Here is an 18,911-nt window from a genome sequence, read left to right on the forward strand (position 1 = left end):
TTTTCCATTTTAATATTCTCTATTAGCATTTGTCAGCCATCCACAATTAATGTGATGTGGGTTTCCCTTTTCTTTGGGATGAGTAGTTGAACTTGTGTGGCCAGATTCACCATCATGTGATTGTTGAACATTGCAAGTTTTGCAGTCCAAACTACGGTGTCTGTACATACAACATACTCACATTACATTTTAATTAATTATACTAATAAGGTTAATATCGACATTTTCAATATATATTGAATATTGAATTACAATACCTGACATTTTTGGTGACATACCAAATAATCAGCATATCTTTAATGTATTAATTGATATTTTATAATTATGCATTTGATTCATCAGTATAGAACGTTGCGGAACAAAAATGGGCTGTTTCAAGGGTAAATGTATTAATCTTAAATTATTATAAAATAAAGTCTCAAATATTTCTCTAGTTTTGATTGTTGGGTTCATTGCACTCTTTGAATACATATCATATATGTAAATATTTGTATTTTTTTTATTTTTTTTACTATTCAACTAGTTGTCACAATACTTTTCATATCACCTTTGACTTTACCATAATGAGTTGACACTTTTCTTTATTTATCTTTTTGTTAAAAAGTATATTTTCAACAGATGTGCTATTATTAGTCAAAGTGTGTTTGAGTTTCATGTTTTAAGATTTTACAGTATAGACATGTGGTCTGTGTTATGTTTTTCCACCATGAAAGTTACCTTTTCTCAAGCAGACTTTGAAAGATGAAGAGGGAGAGAATCGAAGGAAAGTTTAAGAAGAAATGCAGCCGTAGATGATGATGTACAGTAGCCTACATAGCGTTTGTGAGAAGCTCATTGGGATATTTATATTGTTGAAAATATTTAATGTAGTAAAACTGTATGTCATGCATACATGTATTTCATTATACAGTTTAACCAATTCCCTCTGATTGTTGAAAAGCTTTGACTAAATAGAACTGCATACACAGACTTTAGATGGGGTTTTAAAAAGTTGGTATGATGTCTGCATATAGTTTTAGCATTTTATCAGCTCTATCATGTGCAGGACAATAACTAACTGTTGTGCTAATTGGGACTGTGTGTACTGGTCATGTTTCCATTCCTAGAATATGTATATGTGTGTCTGTCTGTCAAATTGATGTTCCATTAATGTCTCACATATATACGCAAACACACACACAAGCAAACACACATACACTAAGTACATACACGATACTTACCATAATAAGTTGCCTATGTCAAATGTTTTCGGCATATTGTTGTAATGGATAAAGTAATGCACTCTACATTCTGTAGGTCAGATCATGTACAGTGAATGGTTGGAAACTGGAGTGTTTGATGCAGATTGTTTGGTGATTTGGTGCTTGTTGTGTTGATCTTAACCACCCACACCATTTTTGTTATACACCCTTGTGTTAAGGTACTGTTAAGTTGCTTGATATATGATGGTTAAGAAAGAACCCAAATTGTGTTTAGTCAAAAAGTTGGAATAATGGTATTTAGTACACGTTATTTATATTTCATTCTCACATGCACAGTAAACCAGCAGTATCCAGGTAAAACGAACCCATGATTACTTATATATGTATATTAAATTATGTTTAAATAATCTTTGCATTAACGGAAAAATATTATTACATTTGACAGAGATCCTTGTAAATGAGTAGACTAACTGACTAACAGACTAACTAATTTTCTATACCTACAATACAGAATTTAACAAATAACAGTGGAGGCAGTGATAGCATTGACCTGAGTTTAGAAACCCTAAACTTTGCTTAATCTTATCAAACTTATATTTCTTTTGCCTGGAAACAAAATATTAACTACTGTCTGTTCTTGTCTTTGCAGTGTTAAGTTTCTAGCATTCGCCTTTTCTCTAAAGAAGACACTTTGAGTCAGTTACCGGTAATCACAAATTAGCGGCAGGAGCTACATAAGAGCGACGTGTGACGCTGATGAACAGTTTAAGGAGACCTTTGGCGTGATGAGAGAGACCGGAGTGTAATCAGAAAAAAACATAAAATCTGATCTTCACGTTGTTACCAAAGCAGCCTCTTGGAACGCCACAATTTTTGACGACAGTCCTACAGATTTTGACAAACTGACTGAGCATTGCACTGACACACTTTGGAGAGAAAAGGACTCCTGCTCTTACATTCCAGATGACACAATCTCTGATGCTCACTATTGTGTACAATGACCAATAACTGGCTGCAGAGCTGAGCAACTTAGTGCATAAACAAATAATCATTCACCTTCATTAAGGACAAACTAACAATGTAGCATCTCTGCTAACTCAACTGTAGCATTTGTTGGCTGGGAAATAACTTTAAGACTTTCTTCATCGATAGTTTGAAGAGAGTGAAACGGAATCATGCACTGAATGAAACCTTTTTAGGTCATTGTCATTTTGTCATTTTCCTCTTGTGTTCCGTAACGTTAAAATAACTTAAATTAAATTGGTTACATGAGAGACAAAGACATAGGAATCTGCCAAAGTAGTGGAATCGTAGCTATACATCCCAAAATGATATTAAAAATATAGTAAACGGCAAATATATTAGTAACAGGCCAGGTTAACCGAATCATAGATTATGAGTGTCTGTCCTCCTGCCTCATTCTTCAGAGCACAGGAGTTGTAGAATAGTGATCAGTTTTTACCTTCAAATCCTGAAGTCTTCCATTAAGTTCCCTCAGATTCCTTCATCCAAACCTCAGTGAAATTAGAACATGTGTACTAATGTACACGACCAAGCCTATGTAGCACTTGGAGGGGTCAGATGGCTGAGCGGTTAGGGAGTCGGGCTATTAATCAGAAGGTTGCCGGTTCAATTCTGGCCATGTAAAATGACGTTGTGTCCTTGGGCAAGGCACTTCACCCTACTTGCCTCGGGGGGAATGTCCCTGTACTTACTGTTCCTCGCTCTGGATAAGAGTAAATTTACCGAAACTGTATTTATAAGAAATATGTGGGCCTGTAGATTATCCTTTACAGTAAGACTGCTGTGGCAAGACTTTTTCTCTCTGTCTCTCATGTAGTCACTAGAACACGTGGCATAACAAAGGTCCTACGCATGCACTTGCTGATTGACCTTCCTGTAAAGTGATATAGAGTAGGACTACTATTCCACGTATCCAGGACAAAGTATGAACTGTTCCTGGTACTTGCTACTGCCTCATTCGGGAACAAAGGAACAAGTAGAAAATGTCATGAGCGCATCAGAGCTGTAAAAGAGGCAAATGCTGAGTAATGTGAACTCTGCCTCGAGAACCCCCCTTATGCACATGTGACGAACACAACTATTAGTCACTTATTGACTGACTGACTCACTGCTCAAATCAATCATGAGTAGACCGATGACTGACTTACGGAGACAGACCTCACTTCCTAGAGACTATCTGCACAACTTTCTCCATTAAGGAGTAACAAAGGCCTACCTAAATTACAAAGCAGAGGATACATCAACCACTTAGACGCTGTTAAGACACACGTGTCCAATAGCTGACGGTCCTCTGATGGGACCAATCGGGCTAAATACTACCCCTGCCGCATATATACTGCCAATAAGGCAAATACTACCACAGACACATACTGCCCCATCTCTGTCTTGTTTCCCTTGCCAATGACTGCTTTAGAGTTTAGTCTAGCCTGGATCAAGATTGGGATGGCCCTATAGGGGAGACTGCGAATGAAAGAAAAACTGACGGGAAAACGGACCCAGGAAACCGGAAGTGGAAGGAAGTGTACAAAGAGAACAAATCTATATTTTGATAAACAGATAAATTATCCATGGCTTCAGAGGAAGTGCAATGGCAGAGAAGAGGCCAACACGCAAGAGAAAATCAGTTGCAAATGCCCAAGTATCATAGTTTGTCAAAACAGAGTCAAAGTCATGAGGGGAAAAAGATAAGTGAAAAAGTCTTTGGATTTGACTGTGGGATGTCATACCTGTGTTCCCACAAGGAATGAAAAAAATGTTTTGGAAAAGACTATGAGCGACCATACAGCCTTGTGTCTGTGGAATAAAGACACAGGGTCGACCTTAGAGGACGGACGCTGAAATAAGCAAATGAAGAAAAAAAAAAAAAGAAAATGCATTTTTGTAACTTTGTTTACCAGCATGACTACTCTGCATGACTGTCTTTGCAAGCCCTTAGAGACGAGGGTGCTAGAGATACAAAAAAATATATAAAATGAGTTTAAAAAAATGTTATATGCAATTAATGTTTTAAAAAAAGATTATAATGAAAGAGAAGAGCTATATTTTGTTTTGAAAAAGTTAAAAAATGTGAATACTGAAACATGTATGTTTGCAAAATACATCCTGAACAATGTTTTGTTTGATGAAATCTCTGCTACGACTGCCCCCGCGTTCTGCACTCATTCCATCATGTTTCCGATGCCAACAGTACATTGTACTTGTTCAGTTCGATCACTTCTTAAGTTCAATCCATCTTCTTCTGTATTGGTTTTAAATTTGTCCTCATTCTTTCCAAATGGAGCATTGAAGAGTTAACATGACTCTTTACATTTGTGAGGAGCCCTGATTCTTCCTTATAAACTTCTGTACGTTTCACTCTCTTGAATCATTTGCACAACTACTGTAGCAGCGGCTCTGATACAATAGCTCTCCATGCTGTGTGTTTGACTGGTGTATACATTACAAAAATATACAAAGTGTGCTTTTTTACTTTGGCAATAATATACAAGTGTTGTTATATGATTGTAGCAGGGCACAATGGATAACTTTAATGGCTATCTTCAACCCCTCTTTGTTTTGAGATGTGTAAGGGTTGCTATTCGAGGTGACTGGGTGATGCTGGGATAGGCAGTGCTGCCCCAGTAGCGCTCAGAGGAGAGATGATGGAAGGAAGAGTAGGAAGTCGTCCAATAAAGACTGATGTCTGATCTCCCCAGATTCTGCATCGGTGGTAGATTAAAGAGAGATTTCAGGTTTGCATGGAACCAACTGCCATTCCAAAGTCGTGTGTGTTCTAAAAGGACTCAGGTGTGTTGGTAGTGTGCGTGGATGTAGGTGGTTTGCTATTTTTCTTACATAAATAAATTCTAGTATAGATAGGATAATGTGAACACCTCCCAGTGATGTGTAAAACGCATGCATTATGACTTGATTGTCGACCTCCCGAGGGGACCCACAGTCTCAACATATACCCAAGCTCCTTCGTTGTTCGTCATGAATCCAGTCCTGATATTATGAGCACTGCGTCGTGTTGTAGAGCATCATCGTCTTCCTTCGAGAGACAACTGAACACTACTCACACTCGCAGTGTCAGCATGAGTGTGTAGAGGTAGCCCGTCATTGTTGTTAGGTGGTCAGGTCTTGCATCCGTCTTATCCATTGAACGTGCCTCCAGCTGGTTCGCTCACATCTGCACACGTCTCGCAAACACACTTCACAAAGACCCAGAGCTTCCAAACTGATGTCATTGAAGTACTTTACATACGGAGAGAGAAAGTGAGTGATACCAGTGGCCACTGTGCAAGTTGGTTGATATAGGAATATGTTGTTTTCACCAAGGGTCCCCCCCCCCTGTTGAGCAGGTTTGGCTGAATGTAGACTCTCCAATCCATTTATGGTGGTTAACACAGGTTTCAGGACCTGGCTGGACCAGTGTCTGCTTAGGCAGCTGTAGAACGGGCCGTAGTCCATCCCTAGTAATGCTCTACAATTGGACTTTTTAAGACTCAATGGCGTGAAATATGAAAAAAGGCTGTCCATCTATCGAGTTGGGTCTATGCTGGTTTTACAGGGTCTGTAACTTTGTCCACTTTGGAAAAAAATGGTACACGATTTCAGTTACCATTTTTAGAAGGCATTAAGCCACTTAGATTTTGGGGGTTGCAAAGTAAGTCGTTTATGAATATTTCAGAAGTTAACTTCCAACAACAATGAGCACACTAGCAAAAACTCGGTTTTACTGAAGATTTATTGCATTATTAGCACTAGACTTATTCATTGACTATTGAGTTTGCCATTCCCTCTTTAAACTGTACTTTTGACTGCCCATGCCAGGCTAAAAACGATGTCCTAACTTTTATATTGCGTAAAACTGCCATTTGATTTAGTCATGTTGAAAAGGATGAGTTACAATGTAAGAGTGCTAAGTCTGTTTTATCCAGAATTATACTTAGTTTTTTAATCATTTTAGTTTGTCCACATTTTTTATGTCCACAACTGGGTATTGTGAAACATATGGACTACTTATCATATTAGCAGTACTGGCATAGTCCCCCAAAATTATATATATAAGTCAACAAAGCTGCGTTTATAAACAGTGGACTAATATGACACACCTTTGTTATTATGACATATTTACTACAGATGCGTTGCCCAAATATACCTGGTTGTTTCTCACTAAGTGTAACTACTTTACATTGTGTGCCTGATGTTTATAGCCAAAACACTCACATATTTTCAGTTGGATATAATTTTGAATTGAGGATATGCAACTTAAACCACTATACCACTGCTAGAATGGTCTCCCACCCAAGTCATTCTGTAAACAGTTTAGGTAGTTGCAACCATAGCCGTAGTGTACTATGGTCAGTTACTCTTGACACAGTAACTGCACTAGAAGTGTGAATGGATATGGATAATATATTGTATATTCCGAGGTTTTTATGGCTGAAGACATACAAATTCCTTAATACGGCATTACTGTTACATGCATTAAAACATAAATTATTATCAGTCCTTATATTGTGAAATCTCTCAAGATAATTTACATCTTACAAATAAGACACTCTTTAAATTCATACCAATTGAGTTCAAATTATTGATGATACAGTATGTAATATCAACAATATATTTTCAGCATTCCAAAGACAATTGAGCAACAAACATGTTCATTTCATGTGTCATTTCACCCTATAAAACAGACTTGGGTACTATCGTTCCATTGTAATGTTCTCATACTAGGAGGAGCAAAGATGAAAAGATGAGGTCACTGGAATATATGTTTGAGACTTATGCTGGATTTTATTTTTGAAATGTTGGAACACAAAGAATAATTCATCGAAAACTGTATAAAGTATATTTCAATGGAATGTTCATGATCTATCTTTTTATATTTTGAAAAAAATAGAAACATATCAATAAAGTGTCATAATTGAACATATTTCGACTATCGAGACTTAAAATGTATGAATGTCAATGCGGTTTTATGTGAATCAATCTCCATAGCAGCTTGAATGAACAAATGATTAAAAGTCATGAGATGCTTTTTCAAAGACATTAAATTGCTTCAAATCATTGAAAGGAACTTCAAATAAATTAAAGTAAATGAAATACAAGAGCTGTTGTCCGATTTCTAACCAATGCAAGAAAAATACTAAAGCACTTTTTACATTTGGTAAAATAATCATACACACCTTGCCACCACCAAATAGCACTTTTGCTTTGAAATGCACATTACTGGTTACTATTGTATTCTATTTAAAATTTTATTTAACATAGTTTTTTGCTACCATGCTGTCACTTGTGTGAAAAGTATATTGCATTCAAGTCAAACTGCAGAGGATATATTTATATCAAATGCCTGTACAGTGGCCTACATTTTAGTTTTGTATTCACAAACTCTTTTCTACAATGTTCTTCCATTGAACCGTAAGATATATAATGCATCACTACATTAGCATTCTTTATGTGGTTTGACAATGTGGAATTGACAGTAACACATACAGGACTGCCCATATCAAGGACCAATAAAGGGTACAACGAATGAAAACAAACACTGCAGCTTGGAGAACAATGTAATATGTTATTTTTATGGGTCGGAATGTGAAATGCCACAAAGCTTAAGCAGGCTAGAATTGTGCCATTGATCAATGTCAACATGTATTAGAGATAAATAAGCAGTATGTGTCCTTCTGTGTGTGTGTGTGTGTGTGTGTGTGTGTGTGTGTGTGTGTGTGTGTGTATGTCCAGTGTGTATGTGTGTGCATGTGTGTGTGTGTGTGTGTGTATGTCCAGTGTGTATGTGTGTGCATGTGTGTGTGCGAGATGGAGAGATAGAGAGAGAGGAAAGGCAGCCATGAGCAAATGTCGGCCAAGGCCTTTGCGTTTTCTTTTTCTCCTGTGCTCCTACACACCACTGCCCTCAGGTGGTGAGTCCTGGGCCTGGCAGGACTCACCACTGCCCCCAGGTGGTGAGTCCTGGGCCTGGCAGGACTCACCACTGCCCCCAGGTGGTGAGTCCTGGGCCTGGCAGGACTCACCACTGCCCCCAGCTGGTCAGTTCTGGGCCTGGCAGGACTAACAATGGAATTTCAGTTCCATGAAAAACAGAAAGGAATGTTTTCTTTATCTCTACAACCAACTGGCTCCTTTACTGAGCAGATATAACACGGCTCCTGATAAAAAGAAATCTGTATGATTTTATATCCTCTTTGTAGTACTTGAGTTTATGGGGCAATGTCAAGGTCAATTTCAAGTTGGTTTAAGGAAGATTAGTACAATTAATAAGGAATCACCGGTCTTACTACCTGAAATGCCAAACATCAAAATATAAAATGATCGTAATAGTATTACAAACAGTTAAATATATCTGAGACATGTCATTTTGTTTCTACCCGGAAGTGTACAAACAGTTGTATATTTGTACCCCTGGTAACTAATGGCAAATCAGTGAGTGAAACTCTAATGAGGACTGCACAGTAGTTTGATTGGAAAGACTAATGTAGACCTTGTCTCATTGTTTCCCAACACAGCATGTGCTATTGTTACACAATCAGACAGACAGATATGGAGACTAATCACGACTTCAGTGAGTATTGAGCCATTCTTATTGGCAGACACGGGTATTCAGTAGAATCGCTTTTTAGATTGACTCTGCCTGTAGTTTGTTTGGCTAACTACACTTCATAATACCATTCTGAGGGCACGTAACGTACAAATTTGCCTCACTGCCCTCAGACAGACCTATAGGGCCCTGTGCCAGTTAGGAAGGCATGACCAAGTTGCTCTGGCGGGCAGAGGGGGCTGACACTTGATACAGGGGGTGAAGGTTGCCTTGGCTCAGAGCAAAAAGGGAGGGAAAAGGACAGGGAGGGGTTGGTGTTGGGGTGAGGATTGAATTTCAACAGGACAGCATTCCCGAAAAATTTCAAGACGGACAACGTGAGAAGGGATAGGGCAAGGGGGACAGGGGTTGAGGAGATCCAGCCGCAAACAAGCGGGTACAGCACAGAACCTGGCCCTCGTTGTGTGAGCTCAGAGTGGAGGGGGGACTGGAGGAGGGGTGTCGAACAGGAACGAAGCCTGTCATACTCAGACCAGGTGTGGCACGGTCGGACATTGGGACAGACTGTTGGACGGATGGACATGGTGACGGCGAGGAAGAGCGACGACCAGAAGAGTCATGGGAGATAAACAATGTGACTTTCCGTTCAGACATTAGTCTCTGTCACTGGCTGTTTTACACTCAGTGAGTGATTGTCTTCATCTGGCTAACTGTGCTAACATGTCTTTACACCCTAAGAAGCGTATCATTACTAGTCACTTGGGACCACCAAAAAGTCACAAAAAAATCGTATAAAGTAGCGATGACTAACAAATAGTCTTGATACTTAAAACTATTCTTTAATAATGTGTAGCATTATATTCACAGTGTATAGTAGCCTATCTACTGGCCAATATATAGTTTTTAACTTTACTGTTTTATAGAGATCTGTAGTTGTTATTTAAATCAAAAGTAATTCATACTATGTTCCCATGGCAGATATTATTGTACAGCAGATTCCACCCAAAAAGTTAGCAATAGTTCCTCTACTGTAACTGTTGGTTATTGATTAAACTCCCTCTTGGTTTTCAGCAAGACTTACTCAAAGTCCAAGTTTGCTACTCGTCCTAAGCAAAGCAAGGCCAGCGTGTCGGACCAGGACATAAGTGGGAATGGAGAACAATGACAAAGGGGGAGATGAAGGAGGAGGAAAAGATGTAGAGGAAGAGAAAGAGAAGCAGCTTAAAAACCAGCTCAACAGTGAGGAGAAGGGGGAGAAAGAGATCCAAGTGAGCGAGAAGGAGAGGAAGAAGGAGAGGCGGCGGTCCGGGTCGCTGTGGAGGAGTGGGTGGGCGTTGAGTGAACGTTTGGCCATCAACGTTTCTGGGATGCGCTACGAGACCCAGGCCCGAACCCTGGCCCGGTTCCCCGACTCCTTGTTAGGCGACCCGCGCAGACGGCTGCGCTACTTCGACCATCTACGCAACGAACTGTTCCTGGACCGCAACCGGGCCTGCTTCGACGCCATTTTGTACTTCTACCAGTCGGGGGGGAGGCTGCGTAGACCAGCCAACGTGCCCCTGGACGTGTTTCTGGACGAGCTGCGCTTCTACGAACTTGGAGAGGAGATCATAACCCGCTTCAAGGAGGATGAGGGTTTTCCTAAAGTGGAGGAGACGCCCCTACCAACCAACAAGGTCCAGAGGGAACTATGGATGCTGTTTGAGCACCCAGAATCCTCCTCAGGTGCACGGATCATAGCGATCATCAGCGTCATGGTCATCGTGGTGTCCATCCTCATCTTTTGCCTGGAGACACTTCCTGACTTCAGGCAGGAGAAGGAGTTGCGTGAGGTAAGAATGTCCCTTTGGAGAATTACGATATGGAAGCAGGAGAACTTTACATACTATGTGCAGGAGGTATCCAATAGGGTGTCTGGAATTAGAATCTCTCTCTCTTGTGGCATTCTGGAAGTTACAGAGTGTGGAAGTCGGACATTAGAGGTTAGGGAGAACAAGAGACATGTGGTTAGAGGCTTTTAGAGGCCAGCCCAAGAATGATTGACATTGAGGGTTGAGGGATAGTACGCAGCCAGGAAAGTGAGGGTGACAAGTACTTTGAAAAGAAGAAGACTGGAAGAGCAAGTATATCCACTTCAAACAATTTAATTATTTACTACCAAGCCCATTCAGAGGGCATTGCCTTCACGGAGGCACAGAGAAGCAGTAATGTGATTACAGCTACTGAGTGAAAAACTACATTTAGGTCTACGTCTCACTTGTTCTGCTTTGAATATTTAATCACATTTTGATAGAAGTGAAGAGGAGAAGGTGGATCGCTGGAATGATGGATGGAGGAATGTGTAATTTGATAATGGCATTACTTTCCTTGGAGACATATCCTTCCAACTGACATTGACCAAATGAACACATCTGTATATATTAGTTTTTTACATAGAGGGTCAAAATTGATGGTTTGAAGCAATGAGCCAAACCCCCACCCACAAAAACACACATAACCTAGATGCACTCTGCCACATTTTATTTACATAAATTCATTATCTCTTATGATGTCACCTAAATATCAATAAATAGCCTAGTATTCGGAATAGTACAATTCCTGTGTATTTTTACCAAGCAAGCATCTCTCTCAGGAAACCCTGAGTTGTTGAATGGGATGTGTGTAACTACATGTGTCAAAATGGTAACATGATATATGGCTAACAGCAGGTTCTTAGGTAAACATAGTCTCTCTCAACAACTGTGTGTTGAGAAGGAACAATATTGGCAGCGACACAACTAACTGCCATAACGAATCAGAGGCAAATGGAGAGAGACAGAGGAAGGGTGACGGAGTGATTATTTTAGTCAGAGTGTTAAATTTGATACACTTGAATTGGGGGAGCGTCAAAGGGTAGAGGGATCATTGAAAAGGGCAACGAAACACAAATAAAGATGGAGAAGAAAGAGGAGGAGAGTAAACTCGGAAATATCGGGAACACGAAGAGAGAACGGTTCGGTCTTAACGGTTCGGTTCAACGAGGGAGACAAGACTGGGATGAGACAAGCAGCAAGCGTGTGTCATGTTAACACATTCCTCAGGAAGCGCTGCGCTAGGCTGGCCTGCCTTTGCACGAGGGGCCGTGCCAGGGACCTGCAGTAACCCGGTCGCGCAGCTCGGGGTTGGCCACACGGCAGCGGGGTGGCTACATGACTGGGGTTCAGCTTAGAGGTGGATTGGTGAGCGACGGCAAAGATTGATTGGGAGTGGCATGACACTCTCATGTTTCTCCTCGGAGATCTCTAGGGGCTATATATAGTGTTAGGACAGCCCTAAGAGCACATCAACACATAGATGTCTGCCTTTATTAATAAACACTGTCACCAACCTGCTACTGACAGACTAAGGGTATAGATCAAATGTAAATGAGCTCAGTACAGTGGCCTACACCTTTACCTGTGTCATATCCCCATCACTGACGGTGTTTTCTATTGTTTGTTACGCTACTTTCAAATCTTTTTTATTGCCAGCCATTAAATATGAGAGACCCGAAACAAAATGGCTACTGTGTGTAGTGCCTGACTTTATGACAGGGGGTAAATATTCTGACAGGTGGACCGGTTGATGGACTGGCTCCAAACATCCTGAAACTTAAAGCCATTAGAGATGTCAAACGCGTCACTTTTACGATGGGGCCCTCAGAAACCCCAAGAGACTGCAAGGTTTTGAGTTTGGCCTGTTCGTAATCGGAAAACCATCCTCTTGTAAACATTAGCTTGTGAATGAGACGTGTGCAATAGTAATTGATAAACTAGAGAGGGTACAATTTCTGGGGAAATTGTAGGGTGTGCTTGCTTGCGTCGGTTGCACAGGGGTCCGTTTTTGAATGACATTTTTACAACTGATATTTCTGTATATTTTATATAAAAATGCATACTTATTATTTATAAAGATTACATATATTTAAAAGCATTTTTTTTTTGCTGCTCATTTACAACTGAAAATACGAGTGAAGTGTAGAATGAAATAGATGTCTTCTCAATCAAAACGAATAAATTTGGCAGACCGGTGTAAAAATTGACCTAATCTCTATGACTTAAACGTCATTTTAAGTTTTTCCCTTCTCATGATATTTTCAGGCATTTAGCCTACTCATTGCATTCATTCATTAATAAAGAACCCCCTTTGAAGATTATTCTACGACGTTACCCGGCAGTAGAAGATGGAATCGCGATTCAAACAGTACCATCTGCTAACTGAAAATATGCCCCCCAAAACGTAAATAAGCTTGACATTTATTTAGTGGAAAATCGCTCATTCATAAAAAGCTCACTGGTAGCGATCATTGTCAGTAACAACGCAAAATGCGATATAGCCCTGTGTGGAGAAGCTGCCCCGGTAAATTGTACTACTACGGTACAGTACAGTAGACTACTGCTGTGTTCGTCTTGGTAGCGATTGCGTTGGTTGAATTGGATTTAACGTTCCGTTGTACGGTTTAGGCTGAAATTAATTATTTTCATGAACAGATTGACAACGTTTAGGCTGTGGCAATGAAGTTCAGGTTAGTAGTTAGATAGACTTTTGATTTAAGTAAGGGGAGTGCCGAACATGTTCTGTCGCCGTTTGACTTCCTAAACAGTTGTGTAGATGTTTGTGTAGTGTCTCGCGTAGGCTACAGCGTTGCAGTGAGCTACACTGGTTTGAAACCACAGGTAATGGTAATTTCACCAACAAATCGTTTACTAATGTCAGAATAAATCCTACAACGAAAATGTATATGTGAGGAATGTTTATTTTAACGATTGAAAACAGATAACGCTACATCATAGACCACTGTAGTATGTGTTGCCCGGGCAACACAGGCTAATGTCATGATGCTAATACTTCAGTGAAATAGTAGACTACTGTTTCCGAAAGTAGATGTACTTCCTTAATAATATCAGCTTATATTGTACATTACACATCACAATTGTGTGTCATATCACAAAGTAAAATGAGTAAATAGTTATCACCCTGGCCTCTTTGCTTGTGGCGTTTCTGCAGCTGCCTTGCAGTAAAGCTATAGTTAGCCTAGCTATCCCCCAAGTTAACAGATGCGAAACGAATGTTCTGCCAAAGGTAGTCACGCGTGTTTTCGTGACGTTAGTAACGTCAGTGACTGTGGCTAGCAAATTAGCCACCGTTAGCTTCACTTTTCGCCACAAAAACGTAACTTGAGCCTAAACCATGCAACGGAACGTAAATCCCAATAGAAGCAACTCAATCGCTACCAAGACGAAACTTTTGACACCTAGGTTGTCTATGTAGGCCAAATATTGACTGAGTTTTAGGGGGGCAAAAAGAATAATAATAATATATATGTGAGAGAACAAAGGTTGTGCTCTCGCCGAAGGCTTGAGCACACCAAATTACCAAGGGAACATTATATTATAGAGGAGAATACTTAGTCAAATACAAACCCGTTTTTGTCCATGTCTTTTTCATTTCTAATCATTTTGATAAATACGATACAAACAATATCTACAGATGTCGACTAAATGTAAGATCACAGGTCCACCAAATCGGCCAACCTCTCACCAAATCTGTGACGTGTACAAACGTTGTACTATCTCACTTCTCTCTCTCTCTCACCAGGAGTACTTCTACCGGTATCACTCGTTCAGCAAAAATGAGTCTGAACACATGCCCCTTCCGTCCAGCGTCTTCCACGATCCTTTCTTCCTGGTGGAGACCATATGCATCTGCTGGTTCTCCTTCGAGCTCCTCATGAGGTTCGCCTGCTCCCCCAGCAAGACCTACTTCTTCAAGGACGTCATGAACCTCATCGACTTCGCCGCCATCCTGCCCTTCTTCGTCACGCTGGGCACGGAGCTGGCCAAGGACAAGGACGCCCAGCCGGGCATGTCGCTGGCCATCATCAGGGTCATCCGTCTGGTCAGGGTGTTCAGGATCTTCAAGCTGTCGCGTCACTCCAAGGGGCTCCAGATCCTCGGTCAGACCCTCAAGGCCAGCATGAGAGAGCTGGGCCTGCTCATCTTCTTCCTCTTCATCGGAGTCATCCTGTTCTCCAGCGCCATCTACTTTGCTGAGGCCGACCACAAGGACACGTCCTTCGTCAGCATACCGCACGCCTTCTGGTGGGCCGTGGTCACCATGACAACCGTGGGCTACGGCGACATGTACCCGGAGACGGTGTGGGGCAAGTTGGTGGGCTCCATGTGTGCCATCGCCGGCGTGCTCACCATCTCCCTGCCTGTGCCCGTCATCGTGTCCAACTTCAGCTACTTCTACCACCGCGAGACCGAGTGTGAGGACCGCTCAGAGTACAACCATGTCAAGACCTCCCTGTGGGACAACGAGGAAGGGGAGGGGGAGGAGGAGGAGGAGGAGGGGGAGTTAGAGGGGGATTACTATGCCATCGAGGGCATCTGTAACCCTCTGAACGGGACTTTTCTGTGTGCGGGACAAAGTAGAGAGTCCAAGGGGGGAGTCATGTGCCTCAGAGAGCCCCTGGTGACTCAGGTGTGACAGAGAGGAGACCCTGTGACCTGGGATCATACTTAAGAGATGCAGTGTTGATCCGGGATCAGGCCCCTTGTCTGTCCATACGATCTCATTGAAAAGGCAGCACTGATTCTAGATTTGTTCTAAATGAGATTCTTGATATCTTCAGGTCCTGATAGATTTTTTTCAGAAAGCAAATGCAAGTAAAGAGACAGTGTGAAAGACAGGTGCTTCTTGTGAAAGCAAACAGACATATTGAGAGTGCAGGACAAGTAGGAGGCTTTACTTCCAGAAAAGACGACAGTCTGGTCATTCTGTCAGAGTGCACTTAGTAATTATATCACCAGGGGGAGACATCGACAATATTTAAACAGAGAACAACTTGAATCCTGTAGTGACAATGTCATCCTAAAAGAGGGTAGAATGATGTGCATTTTTGAAGAAATTATACTTACTAAGCTATTTAAGATTTGTAAATTATACATTTTTATTTTAGCTTGCGTGATATGAAGCTACAATGTCTTAGTAATTTGTGACTGAATTTCATTTCTGTGCCTGAATATTTGAAACAAACGTATTTTGTTCAGTGTAACAACTTTTTTATTGTGAAAGAGGACTTGGTTGAAAACGATGTACAAATCCTTACAAACACAATTTTCCACATAGATGACATGTTTTTACAGGATTATGGGAAACACACAATCAGTTTATTGTACAGTCAGAACCTTCTTTATCATGCATGACATAATGCGTATGACACATGCGTAATCGTGTGTTTTAGACATTTCTGATGACCTGTCAGTGTGTTGGAAACTAGTCATGTACAAATGTGTAGAAATGTGTATTTGTAGTATGAAGTCTGTGATGCTACTGTTACTTATCAAAAGTAACTGACGATCAGTTGGGAAAACGGCTTTAAACTGTTGAATTTGTGTTGTTTTTAATAAAGATTCTATTTTATTAATTTTCTTGATAGTGTGGCTTGTTTTAATTTGGTTTGTTTTTTCTCAATCATTTCTGCAGAATATCAAAAAGAAACTTATGTCAATAATAAAAAACATATTAAAATACAGTGCCATTCAGTAATATTATATAAATAAAATAAATAAATAACAATAAAATATTGTTGTAAAACATTATACAGCTAAAGTTAGATGTCAGGTGGGCTGTTTCCATTTTACTTACATAATGCGATTTTGAAGCAACAAGACACACTTGAAGTCTTCATCTTCTGTCTTTTGAGAAATTCGGACTCAAAATGTGTTCGCGACTCATCGTAAAAGGGTCATGTGAATCCAAGTTAAACTGCTCCTGATTCAGCGCAGAAACACTCAGCTGCTCACTTCCTGGTACTAAGGTATTCTCCAGCGGAAGAAACCGCGAGAATGGAGGATATTGCTCGAGGGGGCGTTTTGACGACAGTGACACAAAATGTCCATGATGAGAGGACCGGAAGCGATTGTATCCATCCCCCAGCCACTGCTCTGTGAAGGTACAGTCTTCATCTGTGTGTTCCTTCTGTGAAAGGATATGATAGAACCGTCTGATTAATCTCAAGTATCGTATTTATTGACCAGGTTACTTTTATGTGCGTGTGTGTGTGTGTGTTAGGCGTTGGGGAGATTCAGGCCCTATACTGAAAAGCTATGCTGGAAAGTAATGTACAGTTGGATTATTTATGACCATTCAAATTCACTATGACTAGGAGAAAAAGCGAATAATTTGCTCCAACACTAGCTGACAACTTGTTTGTCTCTCACCTGTCCTCTCAAACGTCCTTCACCATCTATACACAGGTATAGTGATGATGAAACACCCCTAATCACAACCTGTCCTTGGCGGACCGCTCTCAGCTCCAGCACACCTGGGAATAAGGACACATTTCGTGAACAAAACAAGGAAGTATGGATGCTGTGTATTACAAATAGGAAAACGTCTGTCTGTCTGTCTGTCCTGTGCTACTCACTGTGAGCGGTCTGTGCAGGGTTCCCCATGACTCTTCCATCCAGAGTCATCTCCAGAAACAAGCCCCTCCTATGATTTTCTGCAGCGGGAAAAAATGACAAAGAACAAAATGTTTTGATAATTCTTACATTAAATGTGTTGAAGCATTCTGAGAGAAAGCACTTGAATGAGCAGATACCTGTGTAGAGATGCCTCTCCCTGACCTGATCACCCAAGGACAGGAGTGGGTTGGAGTCTGGGATGTATAAGGATGAGGAGAGAGGGAGCAGGAGAGCGATGGAGAACAACGAGAACTGGGCCCTCAAGGACATTTAGAAGAGCTGGCTGTAGAGAGAGTACTCTTACAAAAAAATACTAAATAAAATACAATAAAACCTGAATGGTTTTAACATACACTGAAATGGAAAAAGAGACGCAATCAAACTCAATAAATATGAGGTGAATAAATAATAAATAAATATTAAGTTAGTTGATAATAGTGTTTCTCTGGTCTGCATCTATTCAACACTGGGTTTTGATGTTTTATATAGTGGCCAGGAGGAACCAAAGGCAGTCTCAGAGGGAGGTCTCTGTAACAGTACATGAGTCACATAGATTTGGGGAGTTTACAGTCCGGAAAGCGATCCTTTGACCAGCCCAAAAGTTGGGGATGTAAAACATAAAAATTGCCTTTTATGGACTTCCTCCAGTTTTTGGTGTCATTCTTGGCAGGAAACATTTGCTTAAATTCCTATAATTACAACTTTTTGTGTATGTAAATCATTTGATCAACACCTTCGCACAACCACAGCATTATACTGAAATAAAACATGCTTTTTTTGTTAGTGGTTTATCACCCCCTTCAAACGTAACTTCACAGAAATTATATATAATGTCCAAAGACATACTGTCCAAGGACAGTTATTATTTGGGGTTTCAGTTTGTTCTTTGTCACAACCTTCATTCTTTGAATGTTGGTGGGGAAACCCAAAACAGGTAGGCCGAAGTGGTCACTTCCACTGAAGTGTGATGCTTTATTTGTGGAACTGGGTGTAAATGCATGTTTGTGTAATTTTGTTTTAGTGTGTGTGTGTGTGTGTGTCACTGCCCGTGTGTCAATCCACAGAATGTCCTGTATTAACAAAGCAGTGCTGTGTTTACTTGGCCCAGCTGTGTTGAGTTCTACAAGAAAACCGGATAACCCTTAAATGGCATTCGTTGGCACGTCAGGATGACACAAACATCGCATGAATCTTTGTTCATCGACGGACAAACGTGCAGTCACTCACTCTCATCTCAAAAACAGTGCGTCAAGTGTGTGAGCGTGTTTTCGAGAATGCGTTTGAGTGCATGTGAGAGTGTGTGGGTCGTTGTCCATCTCCACAGGAGCACAGATACAGTCATTTCTGAAATTCAGGTGATCTCTCTACAGGTGGTCTGGAGAATATCAACTTGATACCCTTACCCTGACCCGAGTTGTTGCATGGCAACTGTCTTTGCAGTTTATAATACATCAACGGCGGTATGTGAGTGCACGCCATCCCATAAAGATGTTCCTGCCCTGAGAAATCTTTCTATGTACGTACATTTGTTTGCAAACTGCAGGTTAAAGTAGGCCAATCCCAGTTCATCCAAGACACTGATTTATTTTATACTCAGCCATTTATATACTTCATTGTGCAATTCAGTTCATTTAGTTTCAATCCCGAAACTAT

At 40.7% G+C, this 18,911-nt stretch overlaps 3 protein-coding genes across 4 annotated transcripts in view; 2 read left to right on the top strand and 1 right to left on the bottom strand.

Annotated features, from left to right (window-relative positions):
* LOC134031272 (potassium voltage-gated channel subfamily C member 1-like) overlaps window positions 1–7,293 on the top strand; it is a 49,494-nt gene extending 42,201 nt beyond the window's left edge. For both annotated transcript variants that reach the window (XM_062474843.1, XM_062474845.1), the window contains one exon: window positions 1,852–7,293. Coding sequence is in view for 1 of the 2 variants with exons in the window: in XM_062474845.1 (XP_062330829.1) it covers window positions 1,852–1,865 (14 nt within the window). In the remaining variant the exon portion in view is untranslated. The remainder of the gene's footprint in view (window positions 1–1,851) is intronic.
* Window positions 7,294–9,135: 1,842 nt separating this feature from the next.
* LOC134031274 (potassium voltage-gated channel subfamily A member 7) lies at window positions 9,136–16,220 on the top strand. The gene is made up of 3 exons (XM_062474846.1): window positions 9,136–9,450; window positions 9,838–10,598; window positions 14,383–16,220. The coding sequence occupies exons 2-3, from the start codon at window positions 9,918–9,920 to the stop codon at window positions 15,274–15,276; spliced, it is 1,575 nt and encodes a 524-aa protein (XP_062330830.1). The 5' UTR covers window positions 9,136–9,450; window positions 9,838–9,917; the 3' UTR covers window positions 15,277–16,220.
* Window positions 16,221–16,476: 256 nt separating this feature from the next.
* fgf21 (fibroblast growth factor 21) lies at window positions 16,477–17,528 on the bottom strand. Its single transcript, XM_062475389.1, has 4 exons — window positions 17,396–17,528; window positions 17,219–17,296; window positions 17,013–17,116; window positions 16,477–16,770 (listed from the first exon to the last, which is right to left on the bottom strand). The coding sequence occupies exons 1-4, from the start codon at window positions 17,526–17,528 to the stop codon at window positions 16,477–16,479; spliced, it is 609 nt and encodes a 202-aa protein (XP_062331373.1).
* Between the last annotated feature and the right edge of the window lie 1,383 nt (window positions 17,529–18,911).

This window comes from Osmerus eperlanus, chromosome 12, assembly GCF_963692335.1.
Source record: "Osmerus eperlanus chromosome 12, fOsmEpe2.1, whole genome shotgun sequence".
Taxonomy (NCBI): Eukaryota; Metazoa; Chordata; class Actinopteri; order Osmeriformes; family Osmeridae; genus Osmerus; species Osmerus eperlanus.

Excerpts from the sequence above, each read along its gene's own strand:
- LOC134031274 (XM_062474846.1), top strand. The coding sequence starts at position 9,918 with ATGGAGAACAATGACAAAGGGGGAGATGAAGGAGGAGGAAAAGATGTA. Across the intron at positions 10,599-14,382 it reads AGGAGAAGGAGTTGCGTGAG|GAGTACTTCTACCGGTATCA; the intron begins GTAAGAATGTCC and ends CTCTCTCACCAG.
- fgf21 (XM_062475389.1), bottom strand. The coding sequence starts at position 17,528 with ATGTCCTTGAGGGCCCAGTTCTCGTTGTTCTCCATCGCTCTCCTGCTC. Across the intron at positions 17,117-17,218 it reads CCCTGCACAGACCGCTCACA|GTGTGCTGGAGCTGAGAGCG; the intron begins GTGAGTAGCACA and ends CCTTATTCCCAG. Across the intron at positions 16,771-17,012 it reads AAGGACGTTTGAGAGGACAG|AAGGAACACACAGATGAAGA; the intron begins GTGAGAGACAAA and ends ATCCTTTCACAG.